At 33.5% G+C, this 24,283-nt stretch overlaps 1 protein-coding gene across 1 annotated transcript; it reads right to left on the bottom strand.

Annotated features, from left to right (window-relative positions):
- Positions 1 to 1,860: 1,860 nt before the first annotated feature.
- LOC109802054 (callose synthase 3) lies at positions 1,861 to 23,659 on the bottom strand. Its single transcript, XM_083073220.1, has 43 exons — positions 23,419 to 23,659; positions 23,088 to 23,316; positions 22,903 to 23,003; positions 22,304 to 22,428; positions 22,134 to 22,227; positions 21,873 to 21,983; positions 21,673 to 21,792; positions 21,439 to 21,531; positions 20,169 to 20,260; positions 19,893 to 20,019; positions 17,952 to 18,089; positions 17,746 to 17,822; positions 17,572 to 17,665; positions 15,328 to 15,450; positions 15,104 to 15,221; positions 13,614 to 13,951; positions 13,428 to 13,480; positions 13,270 to 13,330; positions 12,716 to 12,797; positions 12,586 to 12,635; positions 12,421 to 12,507; positions 11,088 to 11,222; positions 10,895 to 10,989; positions 10,690 to 10,774; positions 10,438 to 10,598; positions 10,111 to 10,234; positions 9,916 to 10,019; positions 9,681 to 9,819; positions 9,446 to 9,597; positions 8,847 to 8,956; positions 8,615 to 8,743; positions 8,161 to 8,229; positions 7,829 to 8,015; positions 6,897 to 7,047; positions 5,440 to 5,559; positions 5,245 to 5,363; positions 5,092 to 5,175; positions 4,639 to 4,751; positions 4,333 to 4,562; positions 3,330 to 4,130; positions 3,175 to 3,225; positions 2,746 to 2,931; positions 1,861 to 2,316 (listed from the first exon to the last, which is right to left on the bottom strand). Exons 2-43 carry the CDS (start codon positions 23,284 to 23,286, stop codon positions 2,068 to 2,070), a joined length of 5,877 nt encoding a protein of 1,958 aa, XP_082929346.1. The 5' UTR covers positions 23,287 to 23,316; positions 23,419 to 23,659; the 3' UTR covers positions 1,861 to 2,067.
- Between the last annotated feature and the right edge of the window lie 624 nt (positions 23,660 to 24,283).

Raw genomic sequence — 24,283 nt, 5'->3', positions numbered from 1 at the left:
TTTTTAATATATATAAAGGGCCGTGGTTTAAATTTTCTCAAGAGTTCAGATATTTTTAAGCTAATTTAGTTGTATTTGGTTTAGTAATGTTTTTTACATTCATGTATAATTTAATTTTTCAAAATACTGAATCAACCTACTTTGTAAAAATGATTTAGTTAATCAAACCATTCTCATAAAGTAATTTAATTCGAATACTCTCAAAATTTAATTTCTTTTAATTAATTCGTCCATATATATTGATGCAGCTAAAAATTTTAATGTACACCTGTATTTTGTATTGTGTATTTTATTTTATGTTTTATAATATAGTTGATGTGTCTACCAGTTTAGAGTAAAAGACCTATCTCTTTTGAAGTATGTTTAGCTTTGTAATGATGTTGGACAGGTCACCCATACCTATTACTCTGTTTTTATGTATATTTTATATATACATATGAGAAAAACTATGAATGAAAATCATTCATGATCCTAATCTATACACTCTTGTGCGATAGATATCTTGTACATGAACATTTTTAATAGTTATTCTTTAACAAGAATGTATTAAACATTTTTCTTGGATGAGTCTTTAACGAGAATTCAATTTTTAGCTGATGGCAGGCTTTTTTGTGTTTTCATGGCAGAGTTAACGAGGTGGATGTACTTAATGCTACTGCAGCTTTGTTGGAGGCAGGGTCTACTTTATGCTTATTCAATGGCAGGTTGGAGACCTGCTAGTGCTTGCTAAGCTTGGAAGATTCTATGAAGGTGCTTTGAGGCACTGGCCAAGTCTCTCAACCAACACTTAGCGTTCTTATTTATCTTTTCTTGCTTTTTTCTCTGTTTTTGATTCTCATTGTAACCATAAAAAAAAAATAAAGAAAAAAAAAACGTAAAATATACATTGTGTTTTCTCTTTCTACATATGTGTTTTGCTAATATTATTACAGTTGCCCTTGCCGCGATTAAATTTATAAGTGAATTGAATTCCAAGATTTAATAAAAAATTTAATTTGGTTCTAATTGAACGTGTTTTATAATTAATCATTATAGTCACCTTAGTATTGGAGAATTGGATTATATGCAATCCTTTTCATAATTCCTAAAAAAAATACAATTATAACTACTCTTGGTTCCTTTAAATTACTCGGTAAAATTTTAAAATCTACAAAATAAGCTGTCACATAACCAATCTAGATTATCAAAAATAAATAAATAAATAAATAAATATATATATATATATATAAATTCAAACGATACTAATATAATTTCTATTCAATATTATATCATTTAATAACTTTATATTAAATATGAATTTTATAAATCTAATTGTTGAATTATAATCTTATATCACTTGATATGCTTATATCAAATTTTATTAAAATTAAACAACTTGAAGATAATCAAAATATTTATACTTTTTTTATATTTTAAAATATATAATACATTAATTATTTTATAAAAAAATATCAAATCATTTTAAATTAATATAAATTTTTGTATATATAATCTAAAAATAAAGAACTTTCATTCTAACAATTAAATTTATAAAATTATTTAATATAAAATTATTGAATAGTATAATACTAACTAAAAATTACACTAATATCATTTAAACTCTTCTCTCTCTCTCTCTCTCTATATATATATATATATATATATATATATAACGAGCTATTAACTCAAACCATTAAAAAGTCAAAAAACTTAGACTCAGCTCATTTAAATAATCAAAAACCAAACTTGAATAGCTTCACCCATTTAACCCTTGCTCGTATTCCTCCTCTGTTATTTCCCTCCCGTTATCACATCCAAAAATAAAAAAGCAACTTCAACGACCCTGGACAAGTTTAATGGTGGAGGTGCAACATAAGAAGATTTAAAACTCACCGAAGATGCATAACTTACGGACTTGATAACTTTCATGTTAGACAATGATAATCAAATGCTATAACAAAAGAGAAACGTAGCATCTGTCTCATAGTTACAACTTCTTACTTACAATTGCTACAGAAATCTTGCTGCAGCTATTAGCGCAACCAAGAATTTTGGGCTCCTAATAAATTAAGCCTTCACCTAGACAAGCTATTCCTTGTTGCGAGAAGTGCGCTCCTTCCTTTGGCCACCAAGAATACGAGAAATTTGCAAACCTCTGCTGAATGCTTGGTTGAACAGCATACGGGTTTGAAATTCTGAAACAAAAGGAAACCAAGCCAGAAAAGCAACAGGAGTGAACAAAAGCAAACCCATGATAATCTCATAACCCCGAGCAAGTGTTTTCACTGATCCCCAAAACCCAGCACGGCGTACTACAGGTTTTAATGCTTGAGCAATCTGCAAAATAAAAGAACAGCAACAGAAAATTCAAAACCACAAACAAGTTGATGGCAATTGGCAACAAAGATAATGCGATAGTTCCATCAATATGGATGCCCCACCATACAACACAAGATAGATCATAGAACCACACTACTAAAACAAATTATACACGAACAAATATCTCTTAAAAATTCTTCATCTATCACTCTTTCGAAATCATAAGCTAACGAGTTCATGTCAAAAATAGTCTCTGGCTCACATTCACAGAAATTTTCCAAATAGATAATGTGATCCGGAATGTTATGGGGGATCTTTTACCCCTATTGGTATGGCCTTGTAGTCGCAAATCTTTCACAAATTCATAAATACAAAAATAAATGGGGATATAGCACTCCCCGCAAAGGAATATTCATTTAGTAGGGAAAAAGTTGAAAGAGAATTCACCTGCAGCATTCCCCAACCAGTTGGCATGAAAGCAAGAATGCAAACAATGATGTCCTGCACTGTCATATGCGGAAGGGCAATCAAAATGACAAGAATTGAGACAAAAGTGAGGAATATCATCCCCTTGATTAGTCGGAAGACAAGCTGAAAATTTGCACTGAATTTACGCCTCCCAACAGATACCGTCTGAGACAAGAAAAACAGAAAACCGAATTGGGTCAGACCATAGGAAAGTAGTGTTAACATTTTTTTGGGCAAGAAAATGAACAAGAACATATGTATTTTAATTCAATATAAGAAAACTCCTACCCCCACTATAATAATGAACGAATGACCAAATGCTCTTGTGAGACAAGAATGAGTACGCAGTCAAAGAATACATGTACAATTATAACATGGCCATACAAGATACAGCAGCTTGTTACTAACCTTCATCACAAACAATATTACGAATATCACCAACCATGAAACGCCATAGACCTGTTATCCAAGGAAGGGATATCCATCATTCCATTCAACTTACCAAATTGTAATTAGTGATAGAAAAAATACCGGAAAAGGGGACAACATAGCTTAAGAATTACCAGAAAACTTTTCTCGCCCTTCTTTGTAATATTTAAGTGATATACCAGACCATACTGGTAGATAAAAAATCGCAATGATAACAGAATCTCCACTATGATTCCTCGCATTCCTGAATATTGGAGATGCTCTTGTTCCTCTTCCCACCAAGATTCCCAGCTTTTTTCAGGCAGTACACCTATACCCCCTCGGTTACTAATCCATTTATTCCAATCAGTCCAATCATCAACAATTTTTTGCCATTCAAACCCAGAAGGATTGAACAAGAAGGGAGCAAACAGCCAGGTACCCACCATAAACCACATTGATGCGGTAATCAAGATATATGCAACAGCACTTCTGTAACTATGACCAAAAATTTGATATACAACAAGCAATATCATGAGCTCAATACCCTTGACAAAGTGGCTACGAGAGTAAAGTCTGTAGTTATCAGCAAACTTAGCATGGAAAACCACAAATCCTCGACCAGTGGGTCTATATTTTGCACCTCCATGAAGCAATGTTCTTCCAAAATAGTGAGTCTTCGTTCCAAGTGAAAATGTGAAGAATACTGGGGCCAGCTGCAGTTGCATTAATATAAACTCACTAAGCGCAGTTCGGAAGCCCCTTTCCAAACCAATTTCCATCAACATGGGCAGGGCCATCAAAACCCCAATTTGAACAAATGACTGAGAAGCAAGAGCCACCTGAAGAGGCTTATTGTCTCGAATGGCTTTTTGTGTACTAAGACCTTCTTCGAGCCCACTAAGAACAAGATAGAGGCGACCATAGAGGAATACATATACAGTGAGAACAGTTATCTGCACAAAATTGACAGAAAAAGTTCAGAAACCTGATATTTAAAAACTTGAAAAATATATGACCAGTCTTAAGTTCACATTGCAACCGGCTCCCCGACTGCCATATTTCATCTCATTTTGATTCCAATAGGAGTCTTCCTAGTTAAAAATAATAATAATAATCTACATAATTTTAAGAAGAGTTCACTATCATGAAACATACGAGAGTGCTGAAATAAAATCCAACTGTGGTGAAATAACAGGACAACATTCTGAAGAAGTCAAAACGGTGCCCAAGTCGGTATACATCTCGACTTAGTGTTTGCTCTCCATTGCCATTAGCAATTTTTGCTTCAAACATAGAAATCTGGTTGAGACCCACATCTCTTCCCTTCCCTACTTGTATGTACTCATGGTGAGTTACATTTCCTTCACGGAGAGTAGAGTTGAAGCCTAGAAATAACAGAAAGACTCCAATCAAAATACAATCAAATGCAAGCAAATAATGAGGAATTGGAAGACACAATACCAGCAAAAATATCTTCACTTAGATTGATAACTTTGGAGGATTTACTGACACCACCTCTTGTCAGGTGAAAAAGCCTATCAAAGACGTCAGGATGACCATAATGGAAACGAACCCTACATAAGTAGTTAAAAAGGAAACACATTAGACATCTGTATTTATTCTTAAAAAGCAAGTACTCAGGCTACCTAAGAGAATGATAACTTCCTGCAGAAATCTTGTGTATTAATCAGTAGACCAAAACACTGTCAAGAGCAATGCTTCAAATTAAAATGAAGAATTATTTTTGTTGCTCCATATTGAAAAATTACAAACATTTAATATTCCTTTTCAATTTATTTTTAAGAACTCTCTCTCTCTAGGCAGCTTAGCAATTCTCTTATATTGGAAACTAGAAAGTACATTTATGTCCATAATATCCTGCCCCTCGAAAAAAGAACTAGTAGAACAACTTACTTTAGAGGATTAGCCAACAATCTCTGACCAATTGTCACGAAACTTGTCTCCTGATTTGACATGAACCATGCAAGGGAAGAAACACTGAAGCAAGAGCAAGACAGTCAGAGACAAAAATCATGTCTAGTTGCAAATAGACCAATATGGATTTACCTTCCAGTAAATATATGCTCCCGAAGTCCAAGAATACTAGGGAACCGAACACCATCATGCTTCTTAAGAAATTCTTGCAACAAATTCCTCATTTTTAAAGCTTCCTCCATGTAGTTATCCTATAAAAGATGCAACTTAATCACATGTCATGAAGAGACCTTACAATGATGACCTCTTCTTATATGACCATCATACCTGGTTCATATCTATTGTTTGCAAGCCCTCTCCACGTGTGAAAATTATGGCATGATTCTGATTTTCAGGCTTACCCTCACCCAAAATTGCCGGTCCAGGAAGCTTTATTTTATATATAATCTGACCAAGACAATCGAACAGAGTACATTGTTAAGAAAATAAATGATAGTTTAGGCAATAGTAAAGGTCAAGAATTGCATTAAGGACATGTTTGGATAAACTTCTCCATAAGTACTTCTAAGGGAAAAAAATAAGAAAAAAATGAAATAAACTTCTCCGTTCAATAAAATTAGCTTATGTATAAACTAATTTGTAGAAGCTCTCATAAAACCCAATTCAAAGTAGCAAAAATAGTCTATGATAATGTCATTTGAATTATGTTATCATAGCTTAACTTTAGGATTAATCTGCTAGTCTCTATTTTCTATTTGAAATAATAATACCTGCCCATTTTTGGGTTTCCATCACTCTCCCATATAAGTTTCTCCAAAAACTTTTTTAACATAGCTAGTTTTAGCTTATGGAGATGCTTATTTCATTTTTTTCTTGTAAAAATACTTGTGAATAAGTTTATTCAAATAGACTCTTCCTATCTTGAATAAACTAACGTTTTCTAGTGGACATGAAGGAGTAGTTCTCCAACAACCCTGAAGATGGATTATTGACCATTAAACTTGGTGGTGAAGGGCTGAAGGCAATTCAAGGGACATAGAATTTGCATACTGAGGTGGCTGTGTTATGACAGAGTGAATGTATTTCAAATCTTCTTGAGTACATTTGTTTATTTGCTTAACCAGCTAACAACCCCTTAAGTAAGCATATATAGATTTTTTTTCAATGAGTCCTTTAATTTTAGTAGTGTAAATAATTCCGTACCACCTATATGTTCATTAGTGTACGACATTAATATGGGGTTACATACTAACAGATAATCATGGTGGTTAAGCATTAAATGGATCTCAGAACTTCTAGAGATTAATTTAACTCTAATTGTAAGAAAAAAGTCAATGTCAAGGTTGGACCTATACAACAGATTCTTAATTTAACTCTTTTTGTAAGAAAAAAGTCAATGTCAGCTGGACATATGTTGATGTATTCATGTAATTAATATAGGCACAACAAGCCCAATCTTTGAGATTGGTGACTCCAATTACAGCACTTCCTTTATTTTCTACAACCAAAACTTGTGGGATCAAATGGTTATCAATTTCTCTTTGGTATTTTGCTTAAGGCCACTACTTTAATGGAGCTTCGATCTTTGACATACAGAGAAACTGGGAAACCTTGCTATTCTTAGTTTTCAGAGTTCCTTTTTGTATGTAGATTTCCTCATTCTGGAGGAATTCCTGTTGTTCATCTGGTTGAAATTTCCCTACTGTCTTCTAATAAGATTTCTCCTGTCAAAACAAAAACATTACTATATGAAAAACGTAATACATTTATCAAAATCCAATTACCTGGTCTAGGTTCTGCTCAGGCTCTGAAGAACTACTGGATTTCGGCATAGCCTTCACCAAGCAAGAGTAGTAAACCTTGTTGATCTTTTTCTTACTGTCTTGGACAGTTTCCTCTACCTCATCAATATAGGCAACTCGAAGTGAAGGATATCTGCCAGATGTAAATATATAAACCAATTATTCAAGAACAATATAGGCAAATATATAAGAGAGAGAATGCTTCTCTTACACATGTCAACTCTACTAATTGTTTTCCTTCCTCACCAAAAGGATATTTTGTTCCAATAATTTCTGATCAATTCAAACCATCCTACCATTGCCTTTTCCCTATTTCAACCATCCAACCCTTGCCTTTGCTAACAAACCCAAAAAACAAGCCACCTCATTTTTTATCTATGAATCACAACACCTCTGCAGAACACCATGTTGTCATGTCAACACGACACATTTCAAACATGACACTTGTCAAATTGATAAAATTAAATTAATATAAATTTTAATTTATCCTCTCATTGCCACATTTTTACTTATTTATATTTCAAATAAAGTCAAATATAAATTCCAAAATATTTAATAAATTTTGTAAAATAAATAAATATAATTAATACAAGTAATATATTAAAATATGAACTAAAAAGTTAAAAGTCATAAAAATATATATTAATTTAAAAAATTGAATACATAATTATGTCCCTAAAGTTTTTTTCGGCGAGTTTTGGCCCTACGCTTATACAAGTTATGGATCTTGGGGATTTGGAATAGAAAAAGGAGAAGCTACTAATACTAACCTATCTAAAAGGTTTCATTTTATATTTTATACTGTTATACTTCAGAACTTCAGTACAGAGCTACAATAAAGGAAAAAAAGAAACTCAAAATAAATTGGGCTAAACAAAAACTATCATTAAAATTACCAAAGCTCCAATGCTTACCTTGTCATAAGCCTTAATATGTCCTGTGCACGAGGAGAACCAGATCGCTTGTCAATACCATATTGTTGGCATGATACAACATATGTAAATTTCATATCAGCTACTGCTTGACACTGTGTCCACAATGACCTTTCCCCACTTGAATTGTCATCTGAGTTTTCTATGGCTTTATAACCTTCCATCAAATCTGCCCGTTTGTAACATTTCAGCCATACAAACCCAAAAAGACAAAAAGCTTAAAGCCATGATTTAACTAATTACTAACGAACTGAAAACTAAAGTAAATGTAAAATAAGAAATTTCACTTGATCATTCCCAAGAGGAACATTTACCTTCATCTTTGGCCATATCAAGAAAAGCCTGGAGTTCCAAAGCTTTTCTATAATACATCATACCTCTAACTGCATTAATAAGAATACAATACATCAGTCTATCACAATGATATGTCAGTCACATTCTAAACTGAGGTTAAAAAATAACTGCATATAAAGTAAGGGTTTAATTATCATGCACTATTAGTGTAAAAAAAATTACACTGTCAACCAATCAAAAACCAAAGTCCAATGTCAATATGACTTAAAAATTAATTATTGTAAAAGTCAACAAGCTTACAATACACAATGATTCGTGATTAAATGACAATGTAACAGTTTTACACTGTCAGTACATAGACTAATTTCTCACAAGGTAAATAGTAAATATGTAAGCACTTGAAATAGCATTTGTACACGTGTAGGTGTGTGATGGTAGGTGGGTTAGAGAGAGAGAGAGAGAGAGAGAGAGAACCAGTTTTAGTCAATGTTTGCCCTCTATATGATGCCCAAAGACGAAGTTCTTCTACTAATTCATCAGATTCACACCCTTTAATATCCTCCTCAGAATAATTCACTCGCTCACGAAAATTGTTCCACTCATCTGTGCATAGATAATCAAAAAGGGAAACAAGAAATACATTAGAGATACTCCCATTAATTTTTCATATTTACACATCAAAAGAGATTTGGGAGTATTGGTGAACCAGGAAAGATCTTTTGCAAGTAGAACAGTATTGAAACACCATCTTCATTCGGTGAATCCAAATCATTTAAGGAGAACAGAACCTCTTCAGTATAGTATGGAGTCAAAACCCTGTAACAAAAATCCACAATAAATACAACTAAATTGAGGGATTAAATAATTTTAAATACTGCTTAGGGCATATACTCAATATATCAATATTTTTTATGGGGTATAATTTCAAGCAGATATATTAGAAAATAAAATTCTGCAGATTTTAACCAGACACACTTTGATAGACAATAGATTTTTTTCTTCCTTGCCAATCCTCCCAAAAAATATTATCCTTGAGAATTTCCTCAAGAAACCTGATCTAGCCATTCAATTTTATCATCCCTTTTCACAACAACAGAATATTTCATAAACTTAACCAACTAATACACAAGTGCTTCACAAAATTAAAATCTCATGCTTCACATACCAAACTGAGTTAACTGTGCATACTGTTGAAAATTAACAAATCAAGACAATATTGAGGGAAAGGAACTGATTAAGATAATTGAAAAATGCAAATTTCAGAAATATTTAACATAACTGATTTGGGACTAAAAGATAGCTTACGAGAATGAAAGCATGTTGCGAACTTTTGGTGCAATAGGCATGTCCATAAACAGTGAATTTGAGAAGAAAGATATACGCCTTCTTGCTTCTAAGTTAGATGGTACATCCATGGCAGATTCTTTTGTTGTAAGCAGCAAGTAAAGTCGTTTAATCTATACCAAAAAAGGGTAAACAAGTCATTAAAAATCACTTCAATATTTAAACTTTTAGCAGAATAATTCAATTAGTAACAAACCTTCTCTGTCCAAGCTGCTGTAACTGGTTCAATTGGAAACCTGATAGCTCCTTCAGATGCAAACAGTTGGTGATGTGGCTCAGGCTCAAGCTGAAGCATGCCCTCAAGTCCGGTACCACCATGGCTTGAATCCATCCAACTATAGGAACAATATTGAAACAATCATAATCAGGGGAGGCAAGGAGGTGTTATTTAAAGATGTCCAGACAAGAACCTATGCATGCCTCAGCCTCACCTGAAAATGGTATCCTGATCCTCCATCATATCTCTTGTCACAACCTCCAGCATGTCCTGGAATAGAATCACAACTAGGTCCCTATCTTTCGGATCATTTGCCAGCTGCAATAATTAAATAACTTGGTAAGATTTTCACAAACAGCTAAAGAGAAATTAAATATACAAAAATTGCATACGAGTCCTGATATATTACCAAATATTCTATTAGCTTAACAAACTTTTCATACAGGCCAGGAAGTGCACTCATTTTGAATTTACTCATCACGTCATCTTCTTGTATATGTTTATCCACTAGATTGAACATGTACTCTATAAACCTGAAAATAGACAACAGCAACAAAGTTAAAAATTAGTTAGACACAACCTTTCAGAAGTCAGTTTGAGCTTGAAAATATACACAGTAAAAACTGATAAAGCTGGCTGTTTCCTATAGCTTTTATACACTTGGACTACAGTCCAATATATGGCGCTAGGTGGGAATATTAAACTGGACTATCACTCACACAGTACAACTACTTACGGTGTTTCCCGTTCCCCTTGAACCAAGTGTATAATAATGCTCTTAAATGAAGCATAGCACTCACGAACAGCACAAGACATGTAATTTTCAGCCACAATTCTCTTCTTCAGTTCTCGGTCCTTCCCATTGCTGTCCTTAGCCATATCTAGTGCAATTGGGATCTAAAGAGCACATGGCCACAAACACAATTAGTGAATGATTACATGGAAATGATAGTGTCAAAGTCTCATATCAAAGTGAACATAAACAAACCTTGCTAGCAAGTAGAAAGGGGGGCCATTGTATAAGGTCCAACTGAGTATCAGCCCAATAAGGTACAAGCAAAAGGTCCATTTCCCTGAATAATATAACCATCTCAGCCCACTAAGGTAGAAAAACACAGCAGTGCATTGATTGATCTCCCAATCAAGAGAGTGCAGATCAAGAACCAGAAACATGAAATTATTCCTCACATTACCTATCACTAATAAGATCTTCATCCCTGAAACTAGTAATTATTTGGTTCCACAATTGGGCAAACCTTGCAGCTTCCTTCCCTTTGTTCGATGAGATCTGCGTCAATTAGCCAAGGTAATGTAATCCAAAGTTATATAAGCTAAAAATTTAAACTACTAGCTCAAGTAAGTGACACTAAAAGTACAACAGTCAACCTCAGGAAATTTGCGGGATAAAGTGGCTTTTAATCCTTTTTTCTTCGGCTCTTTTGTTTCCTCCGGAATCAAACTGGCATTGAAGGCACCAGGCAATGATTGAAATCGAGACCTTAGCATTCCTAATGTCCGTATCTGAAACCAGGATAAGCAGTGATGCACAAAAGTTATTATTTGAAGAAAAAAAATAGATATTATATTCAAGAGTCAGTGTTCTATGCATAAAAGTCTAACTACTCGGTTAAAGTTTTGAGTTAATTATAAACAGAAAAGTCCAATCCCGTACTTTGGGGTCTATAGTCAATTGACAGCATCCAAAAGTTAGTTAAGATATCCCTAAATATAAATTAATGCAATAATCATAAGTATCTCATCTTGTACTGCAATAAGACCAATGAGCAAAGCAAACAAACAAGTAGCCAGTTAGATGATAGAATGACAAAATAACTACTGAAAGAATTTTTTTTGGTTTACTTATATTTTGGCACAAACCATAAGAACGCTTTAGTAGAAATAGAAAACACACAAAGGCACAAGAATGAGAAGTATAACCAAAAAAAGACAGTTCTACATGTGTACTTTATAAACTCAAATATAGACATGTGACAATGCAGATTTAAGTGCCAATTTGTAACAACACAGGTCATTTAATCACAATAGCATACCCAGTGAATATCTAAATAAAGAAATGTGATTGAAACAAACATGTCAATAGTAGAATTAAAATATCAATCAAAAGGAACTCCAAATTCTACCGAGTAGTGCATAAATACAAAACTTTGGAAAGATATACATGCCACTTGATAAACATATCAATTGCACAGCATATTGGCCTAAAAAATGAAACTATCACTTCAACAACACTAAAGGACAAGACTGGGTGTGAAAACAGCTCAAGAGATTGTCTCTCAAAGACAACAGGCCTTTGATTAGCAATATAAATCGGCACAAGTAAATCCACATGATCTCTAGATGGGATTAAAAAAACAAAAATACAGCAAGCTCCTACTCTAACAGATAACAAAATCAATATATAGGGAAATAACATTCAGTGGTTATCAATGACGGAACCGAAATGATTTTTCAAAAGTTATGGTTTACTTCATGTACTGCCACATAATGTTTAAGACAGCCTAATATTGAAGGAAATTTGGCTAAAAGAAGATAAGAATAAGCATATCTGTGAAAGCAGTAATACATACAAGATTCTTAAATTTTCCACCAAATTATATTATATCAAAAAAATAAAACAAATGAATTAACAAAAATAAAATGAACAATCCAAAAGAAATCACTATATACATGACATTAGGAGTGTGGATAATCTACTAACCTCCCCAAGTCGACGAAAGGCACCATAAATTCCACCAAATAATGTTGAGAATATGGCATACCAAATTTGGGTGTCCATAAAGTATACCTGACAAAAAGAAGAGTTGTCCAATTATACTACTGGTATTAAAATTAGGATGAAATGAGGTACATCATAAACCCATACCAGAATAATTGGAGCCCAAAGTGCAATTACAACACCAATATTGTTCCTAGCTGCAAAAAACACAAACACTTACAAAATCTTCTCTGAAAAAATGAACTAAAATTAAAGTCCAAAAATTCAAGCCTACTACCATGAGGAAAGAATTCATGCCACTGGAAAGTCGTGATTTTTACACTCATTATAGCTTTCGTAGGTCCCACCAGAGGTCTTATCTAGAGAAAGAATGTAAGAAGGTTACAACAAGTAAAAATAATTGATAAAAGGAGAAATGCTTTTAGATAAGAGGCGAAGATCTGAAGCTGGAGGATAACAGATCCACCTAAACAAATAAATAAATAAATAAAATAAAATTAAATTATATTAATTGGCTATTCTAAAGAATCAATGTATAGGTATTGCCTTGTGATGTTTCATTGATGCAACACAGAGTACTAACAAGTTAAATCCATTGATTATTAAAAGAAGACACAGTTAAAAAAACAAACTTAATAAAAATACAAAATTACAATTCAATAACTGTTGCAACAATTGAGACAGAGATTCAAATTTAGACCCAAAAAGAATTGAATACATGGACCTCAATTGTGCAAAACTGTGGAAGTGAATATGAAAAATAAAATGACTATCAGTCATTTTAAAGAAATGATAGATTATACTGACAGATGAACCGTGAAAATGCATCACCTCTATATAGTAACTGAAAGCCAACTTCGTTATTATAAGGAGGACCCAAAACATTGTGTACCTGACATGATGAACAATGACACATTAATATTGGATGCTACAAATAATGAAATATTATATCAGTCACACGAAACAAACTTTTCAACTTATAATCTTACTTGAAAAGGGAAAATGCGCTCTCATGCATTCCCCTACCAACATACAAACGAGGCTGGCAATTATAAGACATCAGAAACACAGTTATTAGAATCTAAATGTCTCGGCTGTAATGGCACAAAATTGTTCTTATTTGTACCAAGCAGAAAAGTACAGTAAAGAAAAAGGGTTGGATTAGCAATGCCTACCTGTGACCACCACATCATTAGCATAACAATCCTATAGTTTGACCTTTCAAGATGACGACGAATAAAAGGGATCAGAAAGAATATTGCCGCGAGCATATTTGGTGACAGGTAAACAACAACAGCCAAAATGAACAACGATGGAGCACTTGAACCACCACTTCCAAACCAACTTTTAATGGTTTGAGCAAAACCAGGAGGATTATCCCAAGTATACGCATAAGTAACTGACAGAACAATCACCCATGCTGCAGCTGAAACAACTTTTAGAATGTATCTTAACTTGACATGCAGTGACATGCTCCGTTGTGCTTTCCAACTTAGGATCACATCAAGAACAGCTGCCCAAATGTGAGTTAAAAGATTAACATGAGTAACACACCACTTCATGAAATGGCAAAGAATTCCTATTCCTATAATGTACATTTCCAGCAGGCAGAAAAAAAAATAAATAAATAAAATTGTTTTCATTTTCAAATAATACCAAATCTTAACAGTATATATTATATGAACTGCTCAGTCAAGGAAACAAGACATGCTAATAGTTTTCCACAATGAATTTTGATATGGCATCTTGAACACTGTACCATCAATTTGACACAGTACTTAAACAACCAAGTGGTGTATTTAACAAATAAGCATTGAAACTACGACAAAGTAAATGAACATTCCAATCATACTTGAGAAGTTACACAGGAACAGGATCTTAATGACAAAGATCCAAAGCCTCTAACAAGACAGCACATAATGGTTTTTTAAGCTGAATTGTCTCAATTTACATGGAAAACCAGATATAATATATTTAAGTGCATTGAATCCCATAATTGCTTGTGTCACAATGATTCGTGGAAAGCACCCAATAAGACTCAAGACTATGACATGGTAATAAGGAAACTGCTTTGGTTTAAAAATTAGTAACTTCTGTAGTGCACTTCATGTGCCATTTGCTCAACAGAGACCTTTTCATTTTTTTTATTACAGAACCATTCTTTTATCAGAAATAAACAACCTACAAGCTTCCCCATTAAAGATACCTTTTGTTCAACTTCAACATCATTGCAACTTATAGCACTCCAATACGAACACACCTCTTAAAATAAGTAAACTCAAATTTCAGATGCTTGAGGACCAAAATAGTTTTATCTAATGCTTCTACCAATTATCTCCTATAACTAATACTTTAAGTAAACATCATTCCTACTTCTCAGTTTGCCACTGTCTGCTCTCCTTTGGTAAAATAGTTCCACGTTCCACATCTTGAAACTATTTAAAAAGGACTACTAATGCACTACATAGTTAACAAAAAACTAAAAACTCTAACTAATTTAATCTTACTACGTAGGAGGTCAAAGTGGAAAATTAGGTCACAAATTCAACGAGAACAATTGACTAAATGCAGAAAGGATAAGGCATAACATCAAAGTAACAAGGTAAGCTGCAATACCATAATTGAAAATTGAATATAGATACAAATAAAATTGGCTGATACATACCTTGCCCTAACTTCAATATAGCTGCTGTTATAAACACACTCAGCACCTTCTTGAACACATCACCCTTGAAGATTACACTTGGATCCCCAGGTCCATTCCAAGCAACAATAATCATAGCCTAATGAAAGATTAAAATTTTCAGAGGTAGATTCTATTTTGCAAAGCATTGAAGGGGAGAAATGTTGGCGTGGAAGGAGGGCAATAAAATGCAGAAAATTCAATACCTGTAAACACAGAATGAAAAAACTCCACATTCGATCAAAACTTCTGAAAATATGCCAAAATGATCTTATCTCAACAAAATTCACTTTCCCAACCCATCTGTCTCTGTTAGGTGGCTTGTCATCCTGCACATATAAGTTACAGCAAGGCTCAAGTTACAGTGGTATATATAAATATAAATACTCCAAACAGAGAGCGAAATAAGTATCGTGATTTCCCCTTTTGATTGGAAGGGGGGAAAACTCCTCTATCCAACATATTATTACATAAATTATCATTTCCTGACAAAAGAACAGCATACAAGGGAATTTGTTCATGAATTTTCTGTTTTCATGCCTCAATTAAATATCAGCAATGCATCAAAAGAAAATCATTCTTACAAATGAGGAAAGAGTGAAAGAGCACCTTCCATAATCAGGAGAGTTTAACATACAATAAGTTCAAAGAAAATACATCTTTCCACAATATGCTCTCATGATCTACTGTGATCAATTAAGTTCTCAAATTTTTGTATGAACACAATTGATCCTGCCATATGCATTTCATATTCCATAATTTTGGATGGAAAAACAAAGCAATACTAAAAATATTTAAGAATGTCATTAATAAAAATAAAACTTGTGGAACCAAATTAAGCAAATATGAAGTTTGAGGACCCAAATACCAAGATAGATTCTCTAAAGGCATTGTCGCACTAAATGCAATAATTTGCACTTTGTTCCAAAAGCTCGACTTTATGAGACCTTAAGCCTCACCAATTACCAAAACACCATTAACAAAGCAACTCAGTTCAATACAATTATTCTTAGATATGGAAAACTCTTCTACATAGAAACAAAAGAACAAGTTCGATACAGAAAATAGAAAACAATTGAGGAAAGTTCAATCTCAAGACTTGACCTAGATAGTCAAATAGTAGAAGCAAGGCCAACTTTCTACTACATCAACATTGAAAATCATTATCCTAGCATGTTTTAGAGCATAGTTAACAGAATTTTACAATTCATGATTGAAATCACAAGATTAGATATGATTTGGCTAACCATCAATTTATTTCGAGTGATGCATAATAGATGATTTTGAATCTTACAATGCATGGATTCTTAAAAAATGGATTTTGGTCTAACTCAACCCTACAAAATTGACTTGTAAGGTAAGGGTTACCCCCACTTATAATCCCTTTATTTGTCTTATCTCTAGTTGATGTGGGACTTGGATTTATCCTAATACACCCCTCACATTTAGCACTATTTGGCTGGATTAGTGGCTAAATGGTGGGTAGCACTTTTTAATGATCTAGGAAAGGGAAAAACTTGGATTTTTTCTCAATACACCCCTTCACACCCAACACTATTGAGCTTGCTGCATATATAAATGGTGGGTGAACCTTTTAGGGTATCTAGGAAAGCTCTAATACCATCTTAAAAAGTGGGTTTTGACCCAACTTAAAACAATAAAAACTAGATTGTAAGGTGAGGATTGCTCCCCAAGCACATACACTATTATGATCTTATCTCTAGTCAATATGGGATCTCCAACATGGATGCTCTGATAAATATCACACAATTTAGCAGTTCGTTGTTTTTAATTTTTCTTTCAAAGATTCCTATCAAAGAAATTGAAAACTAATTTAAACAAATTTTTAAAATAAAAAAGGAACTAAAGTAGTTTTAGCCTTTTGAAATTAACACTTGGTTAAGATTTTGTTTCATGAGACTTGTGGTCATTTTCTAGTTCAAAATGAGCTCTATATAAATTTATGTGATATATTTTAAGATATTATTAATGTGTCTTTGAATCTTATGATTTGATTTTACTATTCATGATTCAGAAATTAACTTGGTGATTAATTTTCACCTTACTCTAGAACATAATATACATGTAAGAATGATTTCAATGGAAGAATGAACAATTTGCATAGAGATCGATGGATCATCAGCCATTGCACACCGCAGCATAATAGATCTTGTTGAGGACATCCTTATCCTCCCCTTTGCATCTCTTCTTTCTTAATGAATTCTTATTTTATCCCATAAAATAATAGCAACTGTCTAAAAATGATCTAGACCCACATAAAACTTGTGAACCCAAAAGCCTTGCAGATAATCTCAAAATTTTGATGAACAGGAAAGAGGTGAATCCCCATAAAAGCTATACATGTAACTTATTTTAAAATTTTAAGGGAAAAGTAAATGCTTATAGTCAACATATACAGAGAAAATCAGAAATTAATAATCAATACTTACATTAGATTTATCAAAACTCTGATTTTCAGTTGGCAGACAAAAGAAATCAGCATCTGCACGCATTGGCCAACCTAACCGAAAACAATCACCAGACCTACAATTATGATGTTAAAATTAAATTCATTGACAGGTATAATAATGAATAAAAGAGAAAATTAAAAGCATTAATTATACCAGAAATATTCATTTAAATCATCATAGTTCCTCCATTGTGAATGCTTCGACCTTCCTTTTTTACTACGTCCAGCTTCCTTTTGAGCAAGAAAATATTAATTTATTTTCATATCACCAATGTGACAAATGAAAGAGAATAATTTTATATGGATGTGACAGTCACAAATAAGAAAGGACAAGCAGACAGTAATCAATGGGAGAAAAACCTTAGCAATCACGTTATAGATAGGAGTGACCACTTTCCTTAAAAAAGCCTCGTCTTCACCTCCATACGCTGGCTTCACATTCTCTCCAGTCATAGGACTGACATTACCAGCAAGCATACCATACAATTCAAAAGCCATCTACAGGAGCCATTATGAAAAGAACCTCAATGCATGTCAATATTCAACAAAAGTAGCAAGATACCATCAAAAGGTTCATTCAATACCAACATGGCAAAGGTGACAATATGAGCCAAATGCCCAAACCACAGGTAGAATACACACACTGCATTACCGCCTAAACAGTCATGAAAATAAGATTATGACACCAGAAAAGAAAATGACAAAATCACAGAACCAGAAAACAAAATGATAAAATCACAGCATGACAAAAGTATCTATATATAAGAACTTAATGTTTCAATATGAGCAACAGTCATAGACAGAAATTATATATAAAGATACAAAATGACAACACATGAAGCAAAAGGCAGCATATCATATCTTTTGAGACTGAAAGTTCACATGAATTAATTTTATAATGTCAGCAACTCATGCAGGATACAGAGATTATGATTTTAATTTCCATCTTGCATGGGTTTAAACATTAAAAAATAAAAAATAAATAAAAAAAAAGTATAAACATCAGCTCCTAAAAACCTATTCTATATAAGGCACAGAACAACCGATATTCGTTAAAAATTTATCTTGTGCACAATATAGATATAAAAATATGTAAAGGAACGATTCCCAACCAGGATGCAAAACTATAGCTCCCAAATGCATAGCCAAAACATAGAACACCATGTAAGTCACAAAGTTAACACATGAATTCAACAAACTTGGTCATAAACTTCATATGACTTAAGAAATATTAGTTCAAAGATTACACATTAACTTAACATAATAACATGCATAGATTAAACATGGCTATGCAACCAGACAGTTTGATCATTATCATTTAGCTGCCTATGGTTTACAAAGTATCATTCCTATTAGGGCTCAGTCCATTATGACTTGAACTGTCTATCTTGAAACAAAATATGATAGCATAGTTACCAATCCGCAAAATGCTATACTAAATAGAGACCTCAAAGAATTACAATACATGATGTGATTGTGAACAGAATAGAGACCTAAAAGAGGAATTTGATGCCAACCAGTCGCCCTGTGATACATAAACAGAGGATTGGCCAGACACAATGACAGAGAGTGACTGGAAATGAAACAAGTTGGCCTTCACAATTTTTGGTCTCAAATAAAAGGTGAGATTCAAGTGTCTTAACCCAAATCAGAAACATTGTGTATTTCTGAAGTAGAACAAGAGGAAAAAATACTGATAAATGGGGTTCATTCATGCAAAGGGTGAAGAATAGGAGGTAAGGAGGAATTATTCCTCCGTGAAGAATAGCAGCCAAGACAGCTGATACTTTCCAAGATAGTGACCACAATGCTGCAACTTCCAAGACAGCAAAATGAGTCCAAGACTCCATTACACTATAGCACACTATTGATAACCTTGTGTCACAATGTGCCTATGCAACTAAGGGTTATCTAACAAGAAGTCAAATTCCAACAGGTCAAAGTTATAATGCACAAAAGTTCAAAATATCGGCTATTCAATATTTTTCCATGTTCAGAAGTTTGGAATAAAAGGGGAACAGGCACAACAAAGGAGAGATAAATAAGGAGAAACAACAGATTACACAAGCAAAAATAGACAAAGAAAGGCAGCAGAATAAACTTTTTATTTTGTTCCAGAGTGAAAACTGTTGGGGCCAATTAGTTTGATAAAAGGATTCATTCGCCATTGTATATCCAAAATTAGCTAAATGCATCAAAACATCCATAAAAATCCAAACAATGGGAAGCATCAACAATGATTCAAAACATTCTTGGAAAAGTAAATTAACACCATAAATTGGTTCAAGTTACAAACCATACATGGTGATATATATAACAAAGGCATTCTGGCATGAATCTTAGGTTGGCAGCTTCACCCCATATTAAAAGATACAGACCCATATATAGTAGTTTCCGCTGCTGTACTTCTTGCTGTATGGTAGGTAACCTGCAATATGCATCCACAAGGCATGTTACAAGGAGAACTAAAAAATACATATCTTCTTATTGTAGATGAGTAGATAAAGCCAGGAGCTGTTAGTAAGCAATACAGTAAAAACAGCTTCTATCTTTCAACATTAGAACAGAAACACTTACCAAAGGCTACTTTTCCGACCCAAATACTTGCACCACTTTTTGTAATTCTTGAACAGTTTCTTCATCACTTCTGTCAGAGCACGCTCATCCAACTATGCAAACAAAACATACTAGTCACAAGCAGATATAATACAAATTACTGTATTATATTTGCACTGATGAAAAGTAGGGGAGAAAATATTAAGTAGTGTTTGTTTTATTTTCTGATTTCATTTTTTTATATGTTTTCATTCACAGTTGCAAAAATGTCACCTTATTTTCACTTTGTTGCCTCTTATCAATGATTTCCAAAAGGGGGGCAGAAAACAACAACTAAGGCCTGTTTCCCGTTTCCACAAATAATTACAAAAAAAAAATGTTACCTTGTTTTCACTTTGTTACCAATTTTAAAAAATTTGTACAAGATAAAGAGGAAAAGGAAAAATCATAAATCAAGAATGTTTTAACCATTTACAGTACAAATCTTGAAAAACAGGAAAACAACATGAAACTACATGGCCTTTTTGAAATTGTGTTAAAACAGTACCCAAAAACAAAATACATTTTCTCAAACTAAACAGCCCCCTAGTTTTCACAATTTCATTCACTATATAATGGAAACAGGGAACAATGTGAAAATAAAGATGAGTTTTTTTTTAATTCTAATCAAAATTTTATCAACTGAAAACGAAAACCAAAAAAAAAAAAACCCCACCTTAGTTTTTAAGTTCATGATTCACAGAAAAAAGATAGATAGATAGCCATAAAAAATTCAAAACAGAATGTTTATCGATGTAAGGTTCAGGACCTTTCAACTCCTTAAAAAGAAACACAGCAGCAAGGCAGAGGATTTGCAGCATGAAGAAAGAAACAATTAGCTGGAACAGTATCTTATCAACAAAAGAAATTACAAGGCAGATTAACACTACAACTAGAAAACATTAAGTATAACAAGCTTCTCTTCCCTCCAAAGCCCAAAGCATACAAAGTGCATTTCTACAAGTTCAAAGAAGCATTCAAATTTATGTATTAAACTGGGCACAACAGACTGAATCAGCCTTCCAAGATTAAACTGTAAACAAAATAGTAAAATCCTTGGATGATGTTACAGAAGAAAGGACATAATAAAAGAAGTTAATACTGTATAGCACCTTGTACCATTGGATCAACCAACTAAACATGTTTTTTTTCTTTCTTTTGTTTAACTTTACTTTTTGCATTAAATAAAAATGAACATGGCTTCTACAAAATCTTAAATTGAAAATAAGGAACAGTTCAATTAATAACTGACCTTTGGTTGTTGATCAGGCTTTGGAAATTGTCTTATGTGAACATTAGCAAGCAGTAAGATCAAATGCTCTCTCTGATTTGCAACATTATGTTTCTGCATTATGTATACAATTGTATATTAAAACCAAGAGGAGGCAAACAAGTTCAATTCAATTACTCATATTTTTGTTTAAAAAAATTTTAAAATATGTATTAAAATAGAAAATTAACCTCACAGTTTCTGATTGAGTTTTACCTGAAATCCAAACATTGACCCAAGCCAATCCAGAATGTCTTCATCCTTTTTTTTCTTGTACTCGTTAGAAGGCCAAGGAAGACCCCTAGTGTTACGAAGGGCATATACAGCAGCTTGGATCTATGAAGAGTAATGAATATAAGTATTTTCATTAAAAGTAAGAAGGTCAGAATTACAATGGGTGGAACTAAATATCATGCCTCGGGGAATCTCATTATCGCCTGGTTAGCACTATCAGGATCAAGAGGAAGAATATTGTAAGGGACTAAGATCTCTGTTTTCTCAGCAACTTTATCTTGGGTCTCCAAAATCTATAACAATGGCAATGGCAAATCAATCATGTGTGTAATGTAAAAGCATGTAAAACCTGGCAAGTTGTACAAATATGCATAAACAATAAAGGTTCACATAGAAGGGGAACCCAATTGGAGGATAACATCTTAGGAGGCATTGAAAATAACCTCACGATCAACTTCCATAGATTGTGTCATGTTAACAGCCTTCAAAACCTCAAAAAGAACATTAGCTGTTTGATATGCCTTGGTAAGTTGTGCCCTGAAAGAAGAGACAAACTATTAGTCACACAATAGCTGGACAACATATCAAAAAGAAAATTATCTGGAGAATCTACCGGTCAGCTTTATCAGCAGCATTTTGTAAAGCTTGGATGTACTTTTTGTAGTAATGCTGATAAAAACTCTGCATCTCACGAGCATCACTTTTCTTTACCCTTCCCTTCAGAGTTGGATCATTTTCCTAACGACCATGGAACAAATTGACCCAAAAAAATCAGAGACATAGCATAAAATAATTTAAATTAACACACAGGACTGTCAAATTTCAATAGAGACAACTATTCATTCTACTCAAACAAAATCCTTCTGGAGACTTTAGCCATTTGGGATTCATACCGATGTCATCTTTAAGCAAGAAGAAAGTATTAAATCTTACTATGGCCCCACATACTAGAAAAGCGCGAGGATCATCAGTTATAACTGACTTTCAATCTGAATTGTAGATTTTCCATAGTTCATAGATTACTTCAATATTTGTTAATGAGAACAGCAAAGAACAAACAACACAACTGAAGTGTACCACATGCATTTTTCAAATCATCAATGTATAAACTCGGTTTCATCAAAAGACATCACAGTAAGCTTTATATGAACCAGATCGAGTGAAAAATGTATACGGCAGAAGCATAAAGAAATGAAGTAAGAGAATGGTTACTCTTTCAAGACGTTGAAGAAGAGCGGTTTTGAATTGGCGAACACCACGACCACTTGAATTGGGATCCAACCTATGCGCTTTCTCAAAGGCGTAAAAACGGCCTACAAGATCAACAAACACTATCATAAGAAATTCGGATAACAAAAAAGGAAAGAAAGAAAGAGAAAGAGAAGAAAGAAACATACAGAGATAAGCAACCCTGGGATGAGTCTTTTCGACTTCGTTAGCGACACGAAGAATGGGCGCAATCTCGACGAGAGACGAAGGCACGACCTCACTGTCAATGACAGACTCTCCCAAATTCCCCGCAGTCTGTGTCCGCATGATCCGCCTGGGCGGCGGCGCCTCCGAAGACGGTCCCGCGCCTCCCCTCGAGGAAGACATTGCGACGAGACTCTCTCTCTCTCTATCAAACTACTCGAACAAAAGAAGAATAATGAAGATGAGAAAAAAAAAAAAAAAAAAAAAAAAAGCAGATGCACAAAGCTGCAAGAAAAGGCAGATAACGTAGCTGACCACAGATAAGGGAAAGAGGAGATTCGGATTCTGATACGATTAGCGCATCTGCAGAGAAGAAGTGAAGATGCAGCAGCAATGGCGCAGCGGAAGGGATGGAATGTGAAGGATGGACGAAACCCTAGCACAGAGACAGAGAATGTGTGAAGAAGCTAAAGGTTAAGCTACTTCGAAGCTAAGGAAAAGGCAAAAAGATGAGTGAGTAACAAAAGAGAGTGAGTGAGTGAGTGAGTGAGTGTGAAAGAGAGTTACTATTGTTGGTTGCCAACATACAAAGACCCTCTTCTTTTCTTTTCTTTTCTTTTCTTTTTCTCTAATTAATAATTAATTACCTCTGTGAGTGTGACTACTGTGGGGTCATTCTTGGTGAGTTGAAAATGACAAAGTTTTCCTACTTATAACCACACTGCCACCGCCAGATCTTGCTTCACAGCTGTGCTATTTCGGTTTTCACTAGCTAACTTTTTTTATTATTATTATCCACAATCATTCGGGTTAAGACTTAACCAGAGACAAAGATTCCAAAATATATTTAACAAATCAATCTTGTATTCTCCTATTCGTCAAATATTATAATCACATGATCTTATTTTGTTCTAAATTTTATTTTAATCATAGTATTCCGTGAAATACCGGAATTTATAAAGGTTTAAATAAGTTACGAGGGATTTATTAGATTAGGATTTTAAAGTGCGGTTTTAGTTAAAAAAAATTCTTTAAATTTTAAAAGGTTTTAAAAAAATTTGCAAGATTTTTTAATTTTTAATATTTTGTAGGATTCTGCAAACTTTTTTAATAAATTCTGCAAGACTTTTAAATTAGAATTTTAATGAATTTTGCAGAATTTCGTAGATTTTTGACATAC

Source organism: Cajanus cajan, chromosome 4 (assembly GCF_000230855.2).
Source record: "Cajanus cajan strain Asha chromosome 4, NIPB_CcT2T_4, whole genome shotgun sequence".
NCBI classification, from domain to species: domain Eukaryota; kingdom Viridiplantae; phylum Streptophyta; class Magnoliopsida; order Fabales; family Fabaceae; genus Cajanus; species Cajanus cajan.
The sequence above is the reverse complement of the archived record's forward strand: the minus strand, read 5'-3'. Positions and strand labels throughout refer to the sequence as shown.

Bases quoted from the DNA above. Each gene is read 5' to 3' on its own strand.
- LOC109802054 (XM_083073220.1), bottom strand. From the start codon at position 23,286: ATGTCTTCCTCGAGGGGAGGCGCGGGACCGTCTTCGGAGGCGCCGCCG. The intron at 22,429-22,902 runs GTAACCATTCTC...CATGGTCGTTAG, and splicing joins TTCTTCAACGTCTTGAAAGA to GAAAATGATCCAACTCTGAA. The intron at 7,048-7,828 runs GTAAGCATTGGA...TACATCTGGCAG, and splicing joins ATATTAAGGCTTATGACAAG to ATATCCTTCACTTCGAGTTG.